The sequence below is a fragment of the Gigantopelta aegis genome, chromosome 4 (genome assembly GCF_016097555.1).
Source record: "Gigantopelta aegis isolate Gae_Host chromosome 4, Gae_host_genome, whole genome shotgun sequence".
In the NCBI taxonomy this organism is placed as follows: domain Eukaryota; kingdom Metazoa; phylum Mollusca; class Gastropoda; order Neomphalida; family Peltospiridae; genus Gigantopelta; species Gigantopelta aegis.
This window is the reverse complement of record NC_054702.1, coordinates 119,401,729-119,421,723: the sequence shown is the minus strand read 5'-3', so window position 1 is coordinate 119,421,723 and position 19,995 is coordinate 119,401,729. Positions and strand designations below refer to the sequence as shown.

The 19,995-nt window shown below is 37.4% G+C and overlaps 1 protein-coding gene across 1 annotated transcript in view; it reads right to left on the bottom strand.

Moving 5' to 3' along the window:
* The window catches only part of LOC121370233, a 21,137-nt gene extending 2,666 nt beyond the window's left edge, over window positions 1-18,471 (bottom strand). Inside the window, exons 1-2 of the mRNA XM_041495357.1 lie at window positions 16,895-18,471; window positions 4,351-4,595 (exon numbers count right to left, since the gene is read on the bottom strand). Of these exons, the coding sequence (XP_041351291.1) occupies window positions 4,351-4,595; window positions 16,895-17,342 (693 nt within the window). The 5' untranslated portion in view covers window positions 17,343-18,471. The remainder of the gene's footprint in view (window positions 1-4,350; window positions 4,596-16,894) is intronic.
* Between the last annotated feature and the right edge of the window lie 1,524 nt (window positions 18,472-19,995).

The following is a 19,995-nucleotide window of genomic DNA, read 5'->3' as shown; positions in this document are numbered from 1 at the left end:
GGTTTACTTCATACACAGACACAGAGACACCAAGAACTGTCAGACTGGTTTACTTCATACACAGACACAGAGACACCAAGAACTGCCAGACTGGTTTACTTCATACACAGACACAGAGACACCAAGAACTTTCAGACTGGTTTACTTCATACACTGACACAGAGACACCAATAACTGTCAGACTGGTTTACTTCATACAGAAACACACAGAGACACCAATAACTGTCAGACTGGTTTACTTCATACACAGACACAGATATACCAAGAACTGTTAGACTGGTTTACTTCATACAGACACAGAGACACCAAGAACTGTCAGACTGGCTTACTTCATACACAAACACAGAGACACCAAGAACTGTCAGACTGGTTTACTTCATACACAGAGAAACCAAGAACTGTCAGACTGGTTTACTTCATACAGATACAGACACACCAAGAACTGTCAGACTGGTTTACTTCATACACTGACTTAGAGACATCAAGAACTGTCAGACTGATCTACACAGATATAAGGGGCGTAACGTTGCTCAGTGGTAAAGCGCTCGCTCGATGCGTGGTCGGTCTGAGATCGATCCCAGTTGATGGGCCCATTGGGATATTTCTCGTTCCAGCCAGTGCACCACGACAATGGAAAAGAGTAGCCCATGAAGTGGCGACAGCGGGTTTCCTCTGTCAATATCTGTGTGGTCATTAACCATATGTCTGATGCCATAAAACATTTCTTTCATACACAGACACAGACACACCAATAACTAACTGGTTTACTTCATATGTTAGATGTGTAGTGTGAACAGTTTAACACATACCATCTAAAGAAAGAAATGTTTTATTTAACGACGCACTCAACACATTTTATTTACGGTTATATGGTGTCAGACATATGGTTAAGGACCACACAGATTTTGAAAGGAAACCCGCTGTCGCCACTACATGGGCTACTCTTCCGATTAGCAGCAAGGGACCTTTTATTTGCGCTTCCCACAGGCAGGATAGCACAAACCATGGCCTTTGTTGAACCAGTTATGGATCACTGGTCGGTGCAAGTGGTTTACACCTACCCATTGAGCCTTGCGGAGCACTCACTCAGGGTTTGGAGTCGGTATCTGGATTAAAAATCCCATGCCTCGACTGGGATCCGAACCCAGTATTTACCAGCCTGTAGACCGATGGCCTACCACGACGCCACCGAGGCTGGTCATACCATCTAAAATCACATCTGTAACACATCGCACAGACACACACACACACACACACACACACACACACCATCTAAAACCACATATGTTAGATGTGTAGTGTGAACAGTTTCACACATACAGCCTGGACACATGTGGCTCAGTTATACTATGAACCTTGAATCGTTAGTAACTTGTGTTTGCTATAGTTGTTATTCTCTTGACTGTTGAGAGGTCTGTATAAATTACATCAAGTGGCGGCGGCAAACAGCACGCTATCCACTTATGGCGAAGACGGCAGTGTGCTGGTCGGATTGGCGTTAATGTCGACAGCATTATAGCAGTAATTAGTTTGTGGGGTCAATTGCCGCCATTGCCAGCGCTTTTTATGCGGGTCGAACAAGGCGAGCCGTGACTAGCCAGCGCTCTGTGACGTAACGACGGAGGCTGAACGCGCAGCCACTTCTCGCAATTGTCGGAGTTGGCTATAGATGGCGGCAATCCCAGCGTAATTATCTTATTATTTCTGGCTGCTCATGATAGGGTCGATATGGAGAAGTGAAGCCAATCACAGGTCAAGAAATGGATACTAAACTCAAGTGATCCATATAATCAATGCCATTGATTAATACTTTAACAGCAATCATTATACGCACGCGCACATAGACGTACACACGCACAATTTGGGATGGGTGTTCGTGACATGAATGGATCTTTACATGTGCTTTTTTAATGGATGTGATGTGTCATCTACATGGCATTCTAACCGTTCTAGGGAGTCGAGTGCAGGTGGTGTGTGTGTGTGTGTGTGCGTGTGTGTTGGGGGGGGGGGGGGGTCTACACTGCGGAAGACTGGCCTCGGTGGCGTCGTGGTTAGGTCATCGGTCTACAGGCTGGTAGGTACTGGGTTCAGATCCCAGTCGAGGCATGGGATTTTTAATCTAGATACCGACTCCAAACCCTGAGTGAGTGCTCCGCAAGGCTCAATGGGTAGGTGCAATCCACTTGCACCGACCAGTGATCCATAACTGGTTCAACAAAGGCCATGGTTTGTGCTATCCTGCCTGTGGGAAGTGCAAATAAAAGATCCCTTGCTGCCTGTCGTAAAAGAGTAGCCTATGTGGCGACAGCGGGTTTCCTCTAAAAAACAGTGTCAGAATGACCATATGTTTGACGTCCAATAGCCGATGATAAGATAAAAAAAAAAAATCAATGTGCTCTAGTGGCGTCGTTAAATAAAACAAACTTTTCTTTTTTACACTGCGGAAGCGAATTTTTCAGGTGGTCGGGTAATGGTCATCCAATTTTTTTTGGGCGGGGGAGGATTGACCCTATTTGGGGGTGGGGATTGACCCCATCTACTCATGCGCCTACTAGGACATAAGAGGTGCGTGTGTGTGGTAGTAACAATGACACTTGGAGGGTGGGTGTGGAACACAAGAAAAGGCCGCAAGCTATTTAACAAGCAATATGCTCCACTAGGAGTCTCTTACATATCTAGTGAAATCCAACAAATGGAAAGCCTTGCGACAAACTCTAACCATTATCCTGACCACTGTTGACAATGTCTGTGTACGTGCTGCGCTGCACTGTGACGTGGTTTCCACTAGGAACAGGCTGACTGTACAGACGGGGAAACAGGGAGTGGGACAGAATCCGTTGAGACAGACTATGGGGGGGGGGGGGGGGGGGTGTCGATTGTGTGAGCTGACTGAATTAGAGAAACAGCTGGTCGCGCCAAGTGCTCGGAGTTGTGTAACACTGCGCGGAGTGTACTGCAGGGAATACGTAATAGGAGTGTTTTATGTGGAAACGAATGTCGTTCCAAAATCAATAATCTCCCTTAACGTCTGCGTTATCGGTTTACACGGTTTTACAGCACCAGCACGTCGAATGTCGGCTTATAGACACTTTTATTAATGTTGGCGGACACAAATTTCTTTCTTTCCTTCTTTCTTTCTTTCTTTCTTTTATGCTCAAAATTACTTCTGGTCTTTCTGTACAGTTCTTCTTTCCAAATTACAATGTCAGCATATGTGTGTGTGTGTGTGTGTGCGCGCGCGCGCGCGAGCGCGTGCATGCGGTTGTGTACAGTATATAAACTAATTGAACTCAGTCTTGTCAGGTATAAAGTATTTGAACTCAATCTTACCAAGTATAAAGCGTACAGACAATCTGATCTATAAAGTGTAATGACTAAAGTAAACAGCGCACAGATTGATTAAAATGTACATACTTGAGTATAAAATATACAAATTGTATAATGTAGAAACTGTTTGAAGCAAAAAGTATACACTACGGTATAACATGTACACACTGAAATATAAGATGTACAGAGTGAAATATAAAGTATACTGAATGAAGTATAAAGTGTACAGACTGTTTGAAGTAAAATGCGTACATACTGTTTTAAGTATAAAGTGTACATACTGTTTGGAGTATAAAGTGTACAGACTGAAGTAAAAAGCCTACAGACTAAAGTATAAAGTGTACAGACTGTTTGAAGTAAAATGCGTACATACTGTTTTAAGTATAATGTGTACAGACTGGAGTATAAAGTGTACAGATTGAAGAAAAAAGCCTACAGACTGAAGTATAAAGTGTACAGACTGTTTGGAGTATAAAGTGTACAGACTGTTTGGAGTATAAAGTGTACAGATTGAAGTAAAAAGCCTACAGACTGAAGTATAAAGTGTACAGACTGTTTGAAGTATAAACTGTACAGACTGTTTTAAGTATAAAGTGTACAGACTGGAGTATAAAGTGTACAGATTGAAGTAAAAAGCCTACAGACTGAAGTATAAAGTGTACAGAATGTTTGAAGTATAAAATGTACAGACTGTTTGAAGTATAAAGCATACAGACTGAAGTATAAAGCCTTACAGAGTATTTAAAGTATAAAATGTACAGACAGTTTGAAATATAAATTACATGTATGTACAGATTGAAGTATAAAACGTACAGACCAAGGTATAAAGTGTAGCGACTGTTTGATTTATAAAGTGTGTACAGATTGAAGTATAAAGCGTACAGACTGAGGTATAAAGCGTCTTATAAAGTGTTACAGATTGAAGTATAAAGTGTACAGACTGATCTATAAAGCGTACAGAAATGTCAAAAGCGTACAGACTGAGGTATAAAGCGTACATACTGAGGTATAAAGGGTACAGACCTGCTCGACGACGAAGACGCGGAAGTTGAGCTGTTGGCGCCTGAGGACGGGGAAGAGGTGCGACAGGAGGGTAGCGAGGTGCTGCAGTCGGTCTCGGTACGGCACGACGATCGCCACACGGTACCGCGCGCGGCACACTGACGGCTGCCACCTGCCGCCGTACTCGATCTGCTTGTTGTCGCGGATCACAGAACTCAGGCTGATGTCGTCGTGCGAGTGAGACACGTTCACGTGGACGGGGCCCGCTGCAAAACACAACACACACAGTTCACCACAGGTGTACAGGAGCAGTAGGACGGTAAACGTTCTTTAGACCTTAGAAGGACCTCGAGTAGTATCCAAGGACGATAACAAGATGTAACAGCTGTTAGCTTGGTATGTTTATATAATAATGTTTGAGAAAATGATTAATTAATTATTGAATATAAAGAAATTATGATTCCAGTATTCCTTGAATGAATGAATGAATGAATGAATGAATGAATGAAGTGAATGAATGAATGGTTTAATGACACCCCAGCACAAAAATACACATCGGCTATTGGGTGTCACACAATGGTAAGTAAATCAGGTATTGCTTGATGTGTTGTTAATGTAAGAGAAATTTATAATAATGTTTAAAAAAAACTGTTACTTAATTAATGCATATAAAAATATTTTAATTCCAGTATTTCTTGAATGAATGAATGAATGAATGAATGTTTAACGACATCCCAGCACAAAGATATACATCGGCTATTGGGTGTCAAACAAAGATAAATGGAGTATTGCTCGATATGTTGTCAATGAAAGAGTAATTGATAATAATGTTTGAGAAAACTATTACTTAATTATTCACTATAAAGCTATTTTGATTCCAGTCTTGCTTGATACTGTGTCGTCAATCGGTTAATTTCTACAGTAGATGGTCTGAAGCTGTGATCCCATTTGGCTTTTAAAGCGAGAGAGAGGAATCTAAATATGGATGGAAATAATTACTGTGGAATTAGTTTAATCAGCTGTATGAGAAAATCGTTCACATCTATTCTTCGTCAACGACTTCTGCCATCAACTGTAAATAACCATAGAAGTACTGATGCCCGGTTTGCCTTCCAACCTACGCTTGCAATTATTCATGTTATTGTTTGCACCGCATTCAATTATTGACAAGTTCTTGATATCAAACATCGTCTTCAGATCTATAAGGCATCTATAGATGACTCCAAAAGAACTTTTCATACAATTAGACGGCCTACCTTATAACTGAAATAACAAAATTGGTTTTCTATTGCGTCACACGCGGTCATATATTATTATTAAGTTCTATTAACAGACCAAAGCTTCGTCTTATACAGTAGCGGCTCCCACTGTGTGTAAATTATAACGGTTCAAACGGGAGATACAAGACCACTATATCGACTTCCATCTCTCGCTAGCTGACCATTAAAGCCGACCATAGACAGACAGTATAACACAGCTAAGTGTGTGTCCAGACAAGCGTGTTTGAACCTTAAATTGGAACTAATCACGAGAAACAAACCGCCAAACACACACACAGTCACACACACACACACACACACACCTACTGTCACATACACACGTGTACACACACATACACATTGTCACACACACACATACACACACATACACACACACACACATTGTCACATAAAAGCGCGCACTGTCACACACACACACACACCTACCGTCACATACACACGTGTACACACACATACACACTGTCACACACACACATACACACACACACACATACACACACACACACGCACACGCACTGTCACACACATTGTCACACACACTGTCACATAAAAGCGCGCACTGTCACACACACACACACACATCCCTCTGACCACACAACGCCTGTGACCCGCGCTGTAGACTAGTGTTGGGTTGAGGCAAGTCCTCACCAGATTATAGCTAACACTGCAATAAGGATACGCCCACTCGTTACGTGCGCTCCAAATGTAATATCCTTTCGTGAACACAGCCACCGGGGAATCGCGGCCAATGTGCCCAGAACGGTTATGCTTGAGTATATGGTTGACTGAATGTAATATACCGGCCTCGGCGGTCTAGTGGTTAAGCCATCGGACTTCAGGGTGGTAGATACTGGGTTCGCATCCTGGTACAAGTTTCAAAATATACTTACCTCGAGTTTTGTATTGCATTGTAGTTTTCCTCATAGCTCTTTGCACTGTGGTTGTACATAATTGTATGATATTTATTTCTATTGTAAATAATCCTGTTAATGCAGTTACCTTTGTTTAACAGCCGATGTGTATCTTTGTGCTAGGGCGTTGTGAAACTTCTATTCATTGTACCCCGGTACCGGTTCCCACGCGAACACGAAAATAAGTATAAACGTAATATATAAATTAACCTTCATTGAAGGGTTTTGAACCCCGGACCCTCTGCGCTAGTTCCGTTCCGTAAGTTTGTAACAAGCTCCTATACCACAGAGGTTTCGAGCATGTCTGCCCCGGGGTTCGGTCTCTGAGAGGTCAGGGGGCCCAACCCGGGGCAGATCTGCGCTAGTGTGTTTAATTATTATTCAAGATGTTTGATGTCATGCAGTGAAACCCAGCTTAATTAAATGCTCAAAAAGTAACAGGACCGTATACATGTTCGTTGTGTTGTGATGAACTTTATTATGTTCTGCTTGTGTGTTGTAGAGTACGGTAACGTACTTCTAGTGTTGTTAGTCTGCTGTAACGGAATTGTAATGTACGCAAGTGTTGACTGTGCATTGTTTACTACCGTACGACACGTGTTTTTTGTCTGTGTGCTATGACGTCACTGTAACGTACGGCACGTGTTGACTGTGCATTGTTTACTACCGTACGACACGTTGTTTGTCTGTGTGCTATGACGTCACTAACGTACGGCACGTGTTGGCTGTGCATTCTTTACTACCGTACGACACGTGTTGTTTGTGTGCTATGACGTCACTGTAACGTACGGCACGTGTTGGCTGTGCATTGTTTACTACCGTATGACACGTGTTGTTTGTCTGTGTGCTATGACGTCACTGTAACGTACGGCACGTTTTAGCTGTGTCTTGTTAACAGATGTAGGCTACGGTAATTTTTGTTTGTATATAATAAAGTATAGTTTTAGTGACCAAGTCAGATACACAAAAATACAACACAGACACTATTCAAATAAAAGTGTTGGTAAAACATTCACCAGGAGAAACGGCCACATTTTACGAATGTTATCTGGGTTTTAGAGACCAATAACCACAACTATGATGTTAGCGTGCATAATGTAGAGGAAATTAGGTGTACTGAAGATGTTGGAGAGCGATGAGAGTCACAATTTCCGCCCGCTCACAGCGGTTAATGAGAACCCCTCTCCGCCGCGTATTGATTTCACGGACGACTCGCAGAAAGAAAACCTATTATTTCCACATAAAAAACCCCACTTCCCGCCAACACACGTGGTCTCTGGTGGGTTGGACTCCTTCAAACTCAACAAAACATAAAACATAAGACAATTCCCCAGCGCTTCTCTACGTTTCCATGACGACGGGCTGCAAGTGGGAGGTTGAAGAATCATATTATAGTCTAATTTTAAACATGTTAAATTAATTAGTATGTAGCTAGCAGTATGGAGGAAATGTGCACGACAACAAAGTGTATTTTCTTTACAACACAAGTGTGTTTGTGTTTCACTGCTATACGAACTAGCAAAATCAATGTGACATTTAATAATAGAACATGATTTAATAATCATAAAAATAAGTTAATAATAAAAAAAAAAATTAATTTGATAATAAAAATAATTTAGTAAATTATTCAGTAATAAAAATAATTTAATAATATCATAAATGACTTGATATAATAATAAAAATGATTTAATAATAAAAATAATTTAATGATAATAAAAATGATCTAATAATAAACAAGACTTAACAATAATAATAATAATAATAATAATAATAATAATAAAAATATTTAATAATAAAACTGACTTAATAATAAAATAATACAAATGCTGTTCCAGATCACCTGGTAGATCACTAAGAGATATATAGAATACTATACTCGTTTTCGCTAGATATCATTTTTACGAAACGAGTGAACTTCCCAAACGTATCTGACCGAATGAAAGTATTTTATTTATTACCCTCCTTTAAATCACGCAAATTATGAAAAATAAATAAATTAATCAATCAATTTTGTAGCCTATTTCAAGACCGGATGTTGATTTGCATAACTAGCCGGTGCACGACTACGTACCGCCGCATTGAGAAATAGTTCGTTGTACTTCCGCTACTTCTCAGTGATGTTTTCAGGGGAGTGGTGTAGACGTACTTCCCCATAAATTTCCATCGGGTTTCATTTTTTAATTTAAAGAAAGCTGTAAGGTACATGCATCAATATATGTTTATTTTCATATTGGGTGAAAAATAGGTAAAACTAATGCATAATTCCATATTTTAACAAAACGCCCCCAAGAAACAAATGTTCCCGTTACCCCACTGGCACTGGTTATGCTAATAATGATGAATTCACAAATCACAACTGACAATAACAATTTGTTGACCAAAAATCCAACCAATAAGAGAATAACAAGTGTTTTTGCAGTTAAAAACGTGTAGCTTGCAAAAGCAGCTGAGTTCACGGGAAAACTAAAGTTATAACTTTAAGGTCGACGACAGTCACTTTTCGCTCCCTTGTTTTGGCTTTCTTTGTGCGCAATAAATATAGCATATCTTACCGTAATTTCACTTGAAATCCATATTTCGTAAAATGTACAATTTTTCAATCACAGAATTTTCTTCAAAAACATTCAGGTGCTTCAGTAATGTTCGAAAAAAAAAAATCAATAGGAATTTCATGGGCGGATCCAGGAAATATTTTTAGGGGGGGGGGGGCCAAAAAAGAAGGGCACATTGACTCGTCAAAAGGGCACCTTACTACAAGTTTTGATATTTACAATTAATATGAATTCCTACAGTTCTACGTCATAATATACTAGCAATAATGAAGTAAATTGGCGTCACTCGCGTTAGAACCTCAATGGGGCCCCATTGAGACTCAATAACACAGACACGAAAATCTTGATTTCATTTATCTACAATATAATTATTGTTTACTTAAAAAAAAAAAAATTCTACAAACAAAAAGGGCACTTGGACATTTTGAGGGCACTTGAACAATTTTTTTGGGGGGACGCGTCCCCCTGGTCCCCTCCCCCCTTGGATCCGCCCATGAATTTTGCATTGGATTTTTTCCAGCATTCTTAAAACGTAAACGTCATGTACCCAGTTTGTGGTTATTGTAAGGAGGTGCAAAGTGACGTCATTGGAATTCTGACGTCATTCAAATTCAAAATTAGCTATATTATTACAATGCATCGCCACATTAAAATAAAAACTGGTCTACTAACCTTGACCCCTGTTAAATTTCTACAAAAAGCAAACAACGCTGTTTACAGGTCGGTATATTTTACTTTTTCATAATTCTACAAAAAATATTAAGTTTAAAAAAATAAAAATCTACCATATCATATGAAAAAAATTAACGTTGGATATGTTTCATTTATTGTGTACGAAGCCAAAACAAGGGTCCAAAAAATGACTGTCGTAGACCTTAATAATGATGAATTCACAAATCACAACTGACAATAACAATTTGTAGACCAAAAATCCACATAATAAATAAAATGAATATGTTTAATTATTGTTCTATTCATTCTTTTATTTTTATTTTTTATTTAAAAATATTTCTCGCGCGGTCCAGTTTACATCAACTTTTAATGAATGACATTTGTAGTAAAAGTTGTGGATGTTACTGACCTTGACATTAATTATGAATGAAAAAAATAGTCCCGTTATGCTAATAAGGTCGCTGTCCAACCAATCGAAATTAACTCTGTTCCCTGTTGACAAATCAAAATACAGTTTGTAATACGCACCTGGTGGTGCGTACGAAATTTGTACGACACCGCTATATCTTCAACAGGAGGGTAATAATTAGGCCTATCACTGGCGTAGGAAGCGTGGCAAGGGGGCATATATATAGAATACTATACGAGTTTTCGCTAGATATCATTTTTACGAAACGAGTGAACTTCCCAAACGTATCTGACCGAACGAAAGTGAGGTCAGATACGTTTGGGAAGTTAACGAGTTTCGTAAAAATGATATCTAGCGAAAACGAGAGTGGTATTTTATTTATTACTCTCCTTTAAATCACGCAAATTATGAAAAATAAATAAATCAATCAATCAATTTTGTAGCCTATTTCAAGACCGGATGTTGATTTGCATAACTAGCCGGTGCACGACTACGTACCGCCGCATTGAGAAATAGTTCGTTGTACTTCCGCTACTTCTCAGTGGCGTTTTCAGGGGAGTGGTGTAGTCGTACTTCCCCATAAATTTCCATCGGGTTTCATTTTTTAATTTAAAGAAAGCTGTAAGGTACATGCATCAATATATGTTTATTTTCATATTGGGTGAAAAATGGGTAAAACTAATGCATAATTCCATATTTTAACAAAACGCCCCCAAGAAACAAATGTTCCCGTTACCCCACTGGTTATGCTAATAATGATGAATTCACAAATCACAACTGACAATAACAATTTGTTGACCAAAAATCCAACCAATAAGAGAATAACAAGTGGTTTTGCAGTTAAAAACGTGTAGCTTGCAAAAGCAGTGGAGTTCACGGGAAAACTAGTTATAACTTTAGGTCCACGACAGTCACTTTTCGCTCCCTTGTTTTGGCTTTCTTTGTACACAATAAATATAGCATATCTTACCGTAAATTCACTTGAAATCCATATTTCGTAAAAGGTACAATTTTTCAATCACAGAATTTTCTTCAAACACATTCAGGTGCTTCAGTAATGTTCGAAAAACAAAAAAAATCAATAGGAATTTTGCATTGGATTTTTTCCAGCATTCTTAAAACGGAAACGTCATGTACCCAGTTTGTGGTTATTGTAAGGAGGTGCAAAGTGACGTCATTGGAATTCTGACGTCATTCAAATTCAAAATTAGCTATATTATTACAATGCATAGCCACATTAAAATAAAAACTGGTCTACTAACCTTGACCCCTGTTAAATTTCTACAACAAGCAAACAACGCTGTTTACAGGTCGGTATATTTTACTTTTTCACAATTCTACAAAAAATATTAAGTTTAAGTTTAAAAAAATAAAAAACTACCTTTTGTCAAATATATCATATGAAAAAATTAACGTTGGATATGTTTCATTTATTGTGTACAAAGCCAAAACAAGGGTCCAAAAAGTGACTGTCGTAGATCTTAATAATGATGAATTCACAAATCACAACTGACAATAATAATTTGTAGACCAAAAATCCACATAATAAATAAAATGAATATGTTTAATTATTGTTCTATTCATTCTTTTATTTTTATTTTTTATTTAAAAATATTTCTCGTGCGGTCCAGTTTATATCAACTTTTAATGAATGACATTTGTAGTAAAAGTTGTGGATGTTACTGACCTTGACATTAATATGAATGAAAAAAAATAGTCCCGTTATGCTAATAAGGTCGCTGTCCAACCAATCGAAATTGACTCTGTGCCCTGTTGACAAATCAAAATACAGTTTGTAATACGCACCTGGTGGTGCGTACGAAATTTGTACGACACCGCTATATCTTCACCAGGAGGGTAATAAATATATATATATATATATATATATATATATATATATATATATATATATATATATATATATATATATATATATATATAAAAAATATCTTACATTTTCAGTGCAATCAAAGTATGTGATATTTTTCAGATCACAAACTTTAAGAATTTGATAACTTTGCAAATTAGATGTAAATTAGTCGAGGTCTCGGCACTAGGTTTATTGACATTTAAGCAAACGTACTTGGGTGACACTCCATGATTGACGTATGCATTCAGTCATCAAATAAAAACAGTGCAATGGCAATTTGACACGGAAAGCTGTCCAGCGTTCAGAAAACAAAAAGCGTTCCGCATAACTTTATTTTGATGTAAGGACATTCAAAATGACGTCATTCGAGTTTGACGTCATTTCCATTCAAAAATACACCGCGCCACATATTCTTACGTCATTTGAATATCTAGTAATGGCGGACTGGAATTAAAGTTGCGTGTACAGTTTACAAAAACACGTTGTATTAAGCTTGAGCTTATATGATAAAGAGATTATTACCCTCGCCAGAGGCTCGCATAATACAATTTATATTCCTAATATATGATATTGACGATACCGAAAAACACTCTGGTCATAACCTCTATATATATATATATATATATATATATATATATATATATATATATATATATATATATATATAGATTACAAGAAGTTATAGATGATACGGTTTAAAATAAGAATTATAGATGATACAATTTATATATACACTTAGTATATACTAGTATCTATACATTATTGATGATACAGTTTAAAACAAAAATATAGAGATTAGAGTTTAAAACAAACATATATAGAGATAAAACAAACACATATAGAGATAAAGAGTTTAAAACAAAAATATAGAGATAAGTTAAAAAAACAAACATATAGAGATAAGAGTTAAAAACAAACATATAGAGATAAGAGCTAAAAACAAACATATAGAGATAAGAATTTAAAACAAACATATAGAAATAAGAGTTAAAAACAAACATATAGAGATAAGTTAAAAACAAAAATATAGAGATAAGAGTTTAAAACAAACATATGGAGAAAAGAGAGAGAGAGAGAGAGAGAGAGAGAGAGAGAGAGAGAGAGAGAGAGAGAGAGAGAGAGAGAGAGAGAGATGGATGATACAGGTTTAGCGAAACATCTATGTATGGTACAGTTTACAAAACTAATTTAAAGAATGTATAGATGATGCAATTTAAAACGAATAGACGTTTGAGAAAGGAATGTATAGACAATGGATGTTAGTTTGAGACATGAAATAATGCACATATGACAGCTGAATAATTTACAGATGTGTAAAACAGGAATTTACACATGCATGTTATGATACAGTTTGACACAGGAATTTATGGATATAGTTTGTAAGAAGAATTTATAGATGAACGTTTAAAACAAGAATATCATATCATGTAGTGTGTTTACGGTCTACAGAGGTTTAATGAGGATTGTGTCCCTGTTCGAGTTTCACTAGTTCATACATTGATATTAATTTATTAACACAGTGGCACGAGGATAAAAAGCCTTTTTGGCCTCACAAATTGTCTCTCATGCCTTTGCTGTAACTCGAACCTATGGCACCAGTTAGCCCACAGACCACCACGATAACCATTCGGCCACCGAGACATTGTTTAAAAGAGACTGCTCAGTTAACCGACGATAGACATGGTGTACGTGGGACCTTGATACCACTCGGTCACAGCTAAAGCGTACATGCATGTATGTATGTCTGCCTGTATGTATGTATGTATGTATGTATGTCTGTCTGTCTGTATGTATGTATGTTTGTCTGCATATACGTATGTAATCGTTAAACAAACCAAACACACTTTAAACTGTGTGTGAATGTGTAACCGGATGTTTTAAATTGCATATCACATACACTACAATTTTAAAACAGTTTACATATATTTTATTCTTTCTAACTCTAATAGTGCAAAGCTGTTTCTTATTTTGTTTCTATTGTTTTCCTGTGTCTTTGGTAGTGTCAGCTTGGGTTGTGTTCACCCTCAACTCAGTGTTCAGGCCAGGTAATCGTTCAGTAGTAAGCTCATCTATTGTTTCTTTTGTTACCTGGTGTTCTCTGGAGTCAGAGACTTTTAAACATTCAAGCAAGACAGGTGGTTTTCAGCATTGCGAGTTTTATAGTTGATCAAGTTCTGCACGGCACAGTTATTAACAGCACAGGTAAATACAAACATATATTTTAAGATATAACCATGTGTTTTAAGTAGTAAACTAGATTAGTGTATGCATATTTTATGATAAGCCTTAAATTAGAACTTAGCATGTGTAAGCAGTTGATAAAACTTATTCTATAGCGAACGAGTTAAAGTAGTGTTTAATAATGTTTATAATTATATAGGGATATTTGTCTTCCAAGACGAATATTTGATTAGGTTTGATAATACAAATAAGTAAATAACTAAATTAGTTATTAAACTACTTTATTATTAAGTGTATATATGAATATATTCTATGTGTATATTTTATGTGCTCCTATTTATAAGTGGTATTTGGTTGACAGGTTATCAATGATGTAGCACAACCAGCATCATTATTCAAACGACCTGACCCACAGTCGGTAGGTTAAATATTTACTTATATGTGATGTCGTAATTCTGTGTGTTATAGAATATACACACAGGTATTTATATAGTTTTATGACGTGCTTAGCACATGCTTATAGCAATGATGTGATAATTAAATTAACCTTTGAATTATAATTATATTTGATTTGAGTCTGAATTGAAATGTGTGTTAAATGTACATTAGTAATATAATATTGAAGTAAATTGTACTTAACCTGGAAAATGTAACTGATTTTATGTTCTTTTGTTATTCCAGGGTCGTTATAGAGATATATATTTGTGTGCGGATGTTTTTATAAACATCGGGATCTTCACATCCCTCCAGGTGATCCCTGAATAAAAACCTTAAACCCCAGCTGAAGTCTTCTTTGCTATATATAGAACCTTCGGTAACAAAAGTATCATTCTGCATGCATGTATGTATGTATAATGTATGTATGTATGTATAATGTATGTATGTATGTATGTACGTACGTACGTACGTACGTACGTATGGTGTGTATCGTGTGTGCGTGTGTATACAATTTGACGCAGATGGAGTACGAGAGTTGAGTCACGAGATAGGTCAGTGGTCGAGATAGGTCAGTGGTCGAGTTGCGTCTTGGTGCTGTAGCTTTAATGTGAGACTTTTCAGTTTCCATGAGTCATCGTAAATCGGTCCGCTCACACCGACCATGATATGACACACGTACTGCCACGATACACACTAAACATTTCATACTTCCAGCACAACTACTGAGTAACAACAACAGCAGCAGCAGCAATAACACCAGCTGCAGTCGCGACAACAACAACAAAAAATACGTCATATTATTCGGCTCTAAGGTCTACTATAACCAAATACTCCCATGGGCGATAATATTAAAGAATTGGGTTAAAACTACATGCAATATATGAACGAAATTATTATTGATAAATATGAAGACCACAGCCCTCCTCCGGGTATTAACTCGAGAAAGTGGGACATTTCATAAATCATATTCCATATAACCGTTTGTTCCTAGAACATTGCTGAGTACATATTTACAGGCACTTCACATGTTTCAAACACAAGGCTGCTGGACAGATTGGTACCAGATTAAATATAATTACCAACATGATTTATTGCCAAAATGAAACTAAAGTAGTGTCGGAAATAGAATAAAAATTATTTTCGTCAATTATTTCTTTCATATTAAACTGACAAGTAAATATTTTGTAAATATCTATTTAATGACTCTACCTAATTTAGCATTCATTTGCTTGGACTGTCATTGATGTACAAGGTGGTGTTTACTCTTGAACTTAAAATAAAGATGTCAGTAAATAGGAGATTTGTGACCTTTATTGGAACAGACTATAACACATTTTGGTGGATATGTGTCAATTTCATTTAGCCTTAAACAAACTTTTAATTTAAAACTGCAAGTTAACTGATTATTTTGAATTGCAGCATAAATTATTAATTATGACCAGCATATTTAGTGAAGATAAATTCAATATAAGTACATTAGAAATTTACTCAATCTTGCAACCACTTAAAGGTGCTATATCAGAAGTTATATGTGAGCATCTATTTGTGATAAAGATTCTCCAATAAAAATGTATTTTCTACTAGTAGATAAAATTATTTCCTATAATAATTTTTGGGCATATAGTTTTAAAGGTGTAGGCTTTAAATGTTAAAGCAAAATTTAATAAAAACATGATTTGCAATAGATGTCATTATGCAACTTTGAGATAGCACCTTTAATACCGGTATAATAGATCACAAACTCAAAATGGTTCTGGACAGTTTTGCTCAAAAGTTACTTATGAATGTCTACAGATATTTTGTTTTGGAGAGGGATAGGGGTAAACCGTCATCAGAAACGGTCCCTCACATATTGAAACAGCAATGAAATTGACACATGTTGACCAAAATGTGTTATAGTTTGTGCACAAATCACCTGTTTTACTGACATCTTTCTTTTAATGTCAAGTGTAAACACCACCTTGTACATCAATCAGAGCCAAAACAAGTAAATGCTTTATTAGGTAGACTATATTTAAATAGATATTTACAAAATATTTACTTGTCTCTTTAATATGCAAGAAATAATCCATGAAAATCGTTTTTATTTTATTTCCGACAGTACTATAGTTTAATTTGACGACAAATACTGTTATATTTATCACCAAATGGCAAGACTGGTAGTATTAAGTGCGCTATAAAATGTTGGATACACTTCAAACGTTCATCCAACTGGATGTTACTTAGTTTAGTGCTACCTGCTAAATACTTACTCAGCGAACTGGGCACGACGGCACAGACGGCGTTGTGGACACCGTGCTCTGTGTGCATGGAAGACGGGAATATTGGTTTGTTTAGTCTGTCGGAGTAGTCAGTTCTGTGTAAAACAGGTCGCGTAGCGTTCACGTTCACTCCGGACTCCAGGGCCGACTGCTGGATTATCTGAGAGATTCGGTTCGCAAACACTTCGGTCCGGAGTTGTTCCGAGTGCTGCTGCATGCTGGGCACATGCTGGCGCATCAGACTCGCTAAACTGCGCTCGAGTTGCCGCAACTCCTGCCGTGCCCGAGGTCCCCGGGGTCGAACCACCTTGGTGTACCTCCCGTTAAACTTGTGGTGCACGACAAGAATCTGTGAGAGCGTGATGAGAACGAGAACCAAACACAGAGTCAGAATAACCACCTCGCCGGAAACTGGGGGGAGGCCCTTCTTCTTAAGCATTCTCCCCCTTCCCCTCTAATCGGTGTTTTCGCACAGCTCCTAGCCCCGCTCATCCCACATGTTGTGTTCGCTGGTTTCCGGTGGTTGATTGTTCGGCGGATCCCTATGTTCAGCATGTTATAAAACAGTTAGTCCAGGCTCCACACACATCCGACAAATTCATCACTGTTCTACATGCGCCGACGTCTCGTCAGAGCGTGAGCTTCGGCCGGCCAGCCAAGTGTCTAGGGTTATAAAAAGACTCGGCAGTATGTTTGGTATTCCACACACTGGCGTTCAACACACGATACAAGTTAGTCGCCGACTTGCGCGTGAGCGCCAATACTGAAACATGCAACATTTATAGACGAGAGATAAATATATTGCCAGACACGACTGAAGAACACACGGAACAACGCGCGTAACAGAACATAGGAATAACAGCCAGTGTCGGCGAGAGACAAGGAGCGGAAAGTTGGCCGACTTCTCGATGTGAAGGGCTGGAACCGAGCGACTTTTTCAAACAAGCTAGTGGCACCGAGTAACAAGCGGCGATCAATACTAATACCACTATAGGCAGAGAACGGCCGTTTCCATAGCAACTGACCCGGCAATGAAGCAAAGATTGTAGATAGTGCCGGGCGCATTCTCAAGAAATGTCCGCAAATTAAATTTAGTTCACTGGATTCTCTAACAGATCGCGATAAGCACCGGCGGAAATTCGCTGGAAATATTTGATTATAATTATAGAGTTAGTCGTTAGAGTTAAACCACGTCGGCGCGTGGGCCACGGCAACGTCAAGTTTACTCGTTTACAGAAAACAACTTTCACAAACACAAGAAACCCTTCCCACCACAAAAAAAAAAGAAGAAGATAAAAGAGAAAAATTATTTAAAAAAAAAAAAAAAAATGATAGCAAAGCAAACAAACGCAAAACACCCACCAAAACAAAGAGTTCCTTCTATGTATATTATTGCTTGGATTCCATTTGAACTTAGACACAATTATAGTCACTGACATTTTCTTTTTGACCTAAAATACATTTTGAATTGTCAAAATTAATTTAAACAAACTGGTAAAAACGCTATAGAAGCCGAAAACAATTGAGAACATATTTAATAATAAATTATAATACTTTAGAATGAATCAGCAAATTGCATTTCTTCATGTAACGCGTCATTGTTCGATTTACGTTCGCTCCTAACCTTAACTCCAGACTACGTCACATTTATTGATTTTATGTTGTTAAGATGATTCCACTGAACACTATATCCAAAATCCACCAAAATCAGATACCGGGAAAGGTGCTAATTAGCATAAATCCAATATGGCCACCAAAACCAACCTTGAGGCCCTATATCTCCTAAACGGTTGATTTTAGACCCCATAAATGAATTATAAGCATATAGAAAAATCATATCAAAGAATAAAAATATCTTGTTAAAAATATACTATGACGTACATATGACGTCATGACGCAGATATGACTCAAAATAGCTCAAATGTAAGATAAAACGGTAGTTTTAAGCCAAAACAATAGTGTTCTCATAGAAATAGATCGTTACTTTCCAATAATGCTTAATTCTTAATTGTATAAAACTATAAAACGGTAGACAGGGTAATAAAGTGTTTGTCAAGTTCAGTATTGTCTCAGAGGAAAGCGAACCTCTAAAATAATGCCACCAGTTTTCAAATGCCATCTAATATGCTATCATCAGACAATGTGTGCTGTATGAATTCAATAAGTGATTCGAATCACACAAAAAGTAATATGAATCATTATACCACAATTAGGTCAAAGTCATCTATTTACTGACATCAATCAAAATAGTTTAGCCATTGGCACCTTTGCAATCACCACATACACAAAACATCCATTCATATGCATACCTCTGCAGTTGACTATGTTCAATCACAATGTCACATATAGAGCTTGTGTGGAGTCCATTGTTTATGTTAAAAGTGTTTATGGCTTCATATTATCCTCTTTCCCACCTGAACTTGTACTTGGCAGTATAGCCGATACATGTGATACCAGGTAGCTTAAAAACAACTTAATGGTACCTTTTAAAGTATTCAACCTTGTCATGCTACAAATAATGTAGAGGTGGTACCACAGCTACAAATTGTCTGTATATAAAACATACGTGTCAAATGTCCTCACACAATTACAAATTGCCTATATATAAAACATACGTGTGACATGTCCTCACACAATTACAAACTGCTTGTATATAAAACGTACATATGAAATGTCCTCACACTATTATCCCTTGAAGATTGTCCCAGACCAAATAACTAGCTATCCTCTCATTTCTCAATATGAAATAAAGACCCTTTGTTCCTGTCTGCATGGTGACAGTTTACGCCAGTGTCTTCACCAATGACGTATAATGACAGTTGTAATATCAGCAACTTCAGTCTTTACAAACAGAAATTTAGTGTATTGGTCTACATTAACATTCGTACTCTTTTTGTCTGTAACTTTCCACCTAAACTGAGCGACAAAACTGTTATACAAAACCGTTATCAAAATCAAAATTCACATTTATGCAGTCATGGTACCGTTTTGGCCAGGTCGTGACTGCTACCACGAAGTACTGCCATGCATTTTATCTATATGTGGAATGTCTTTCCCCAGGACTGTTCATCTTTCATGTTCTGTCTATAGAA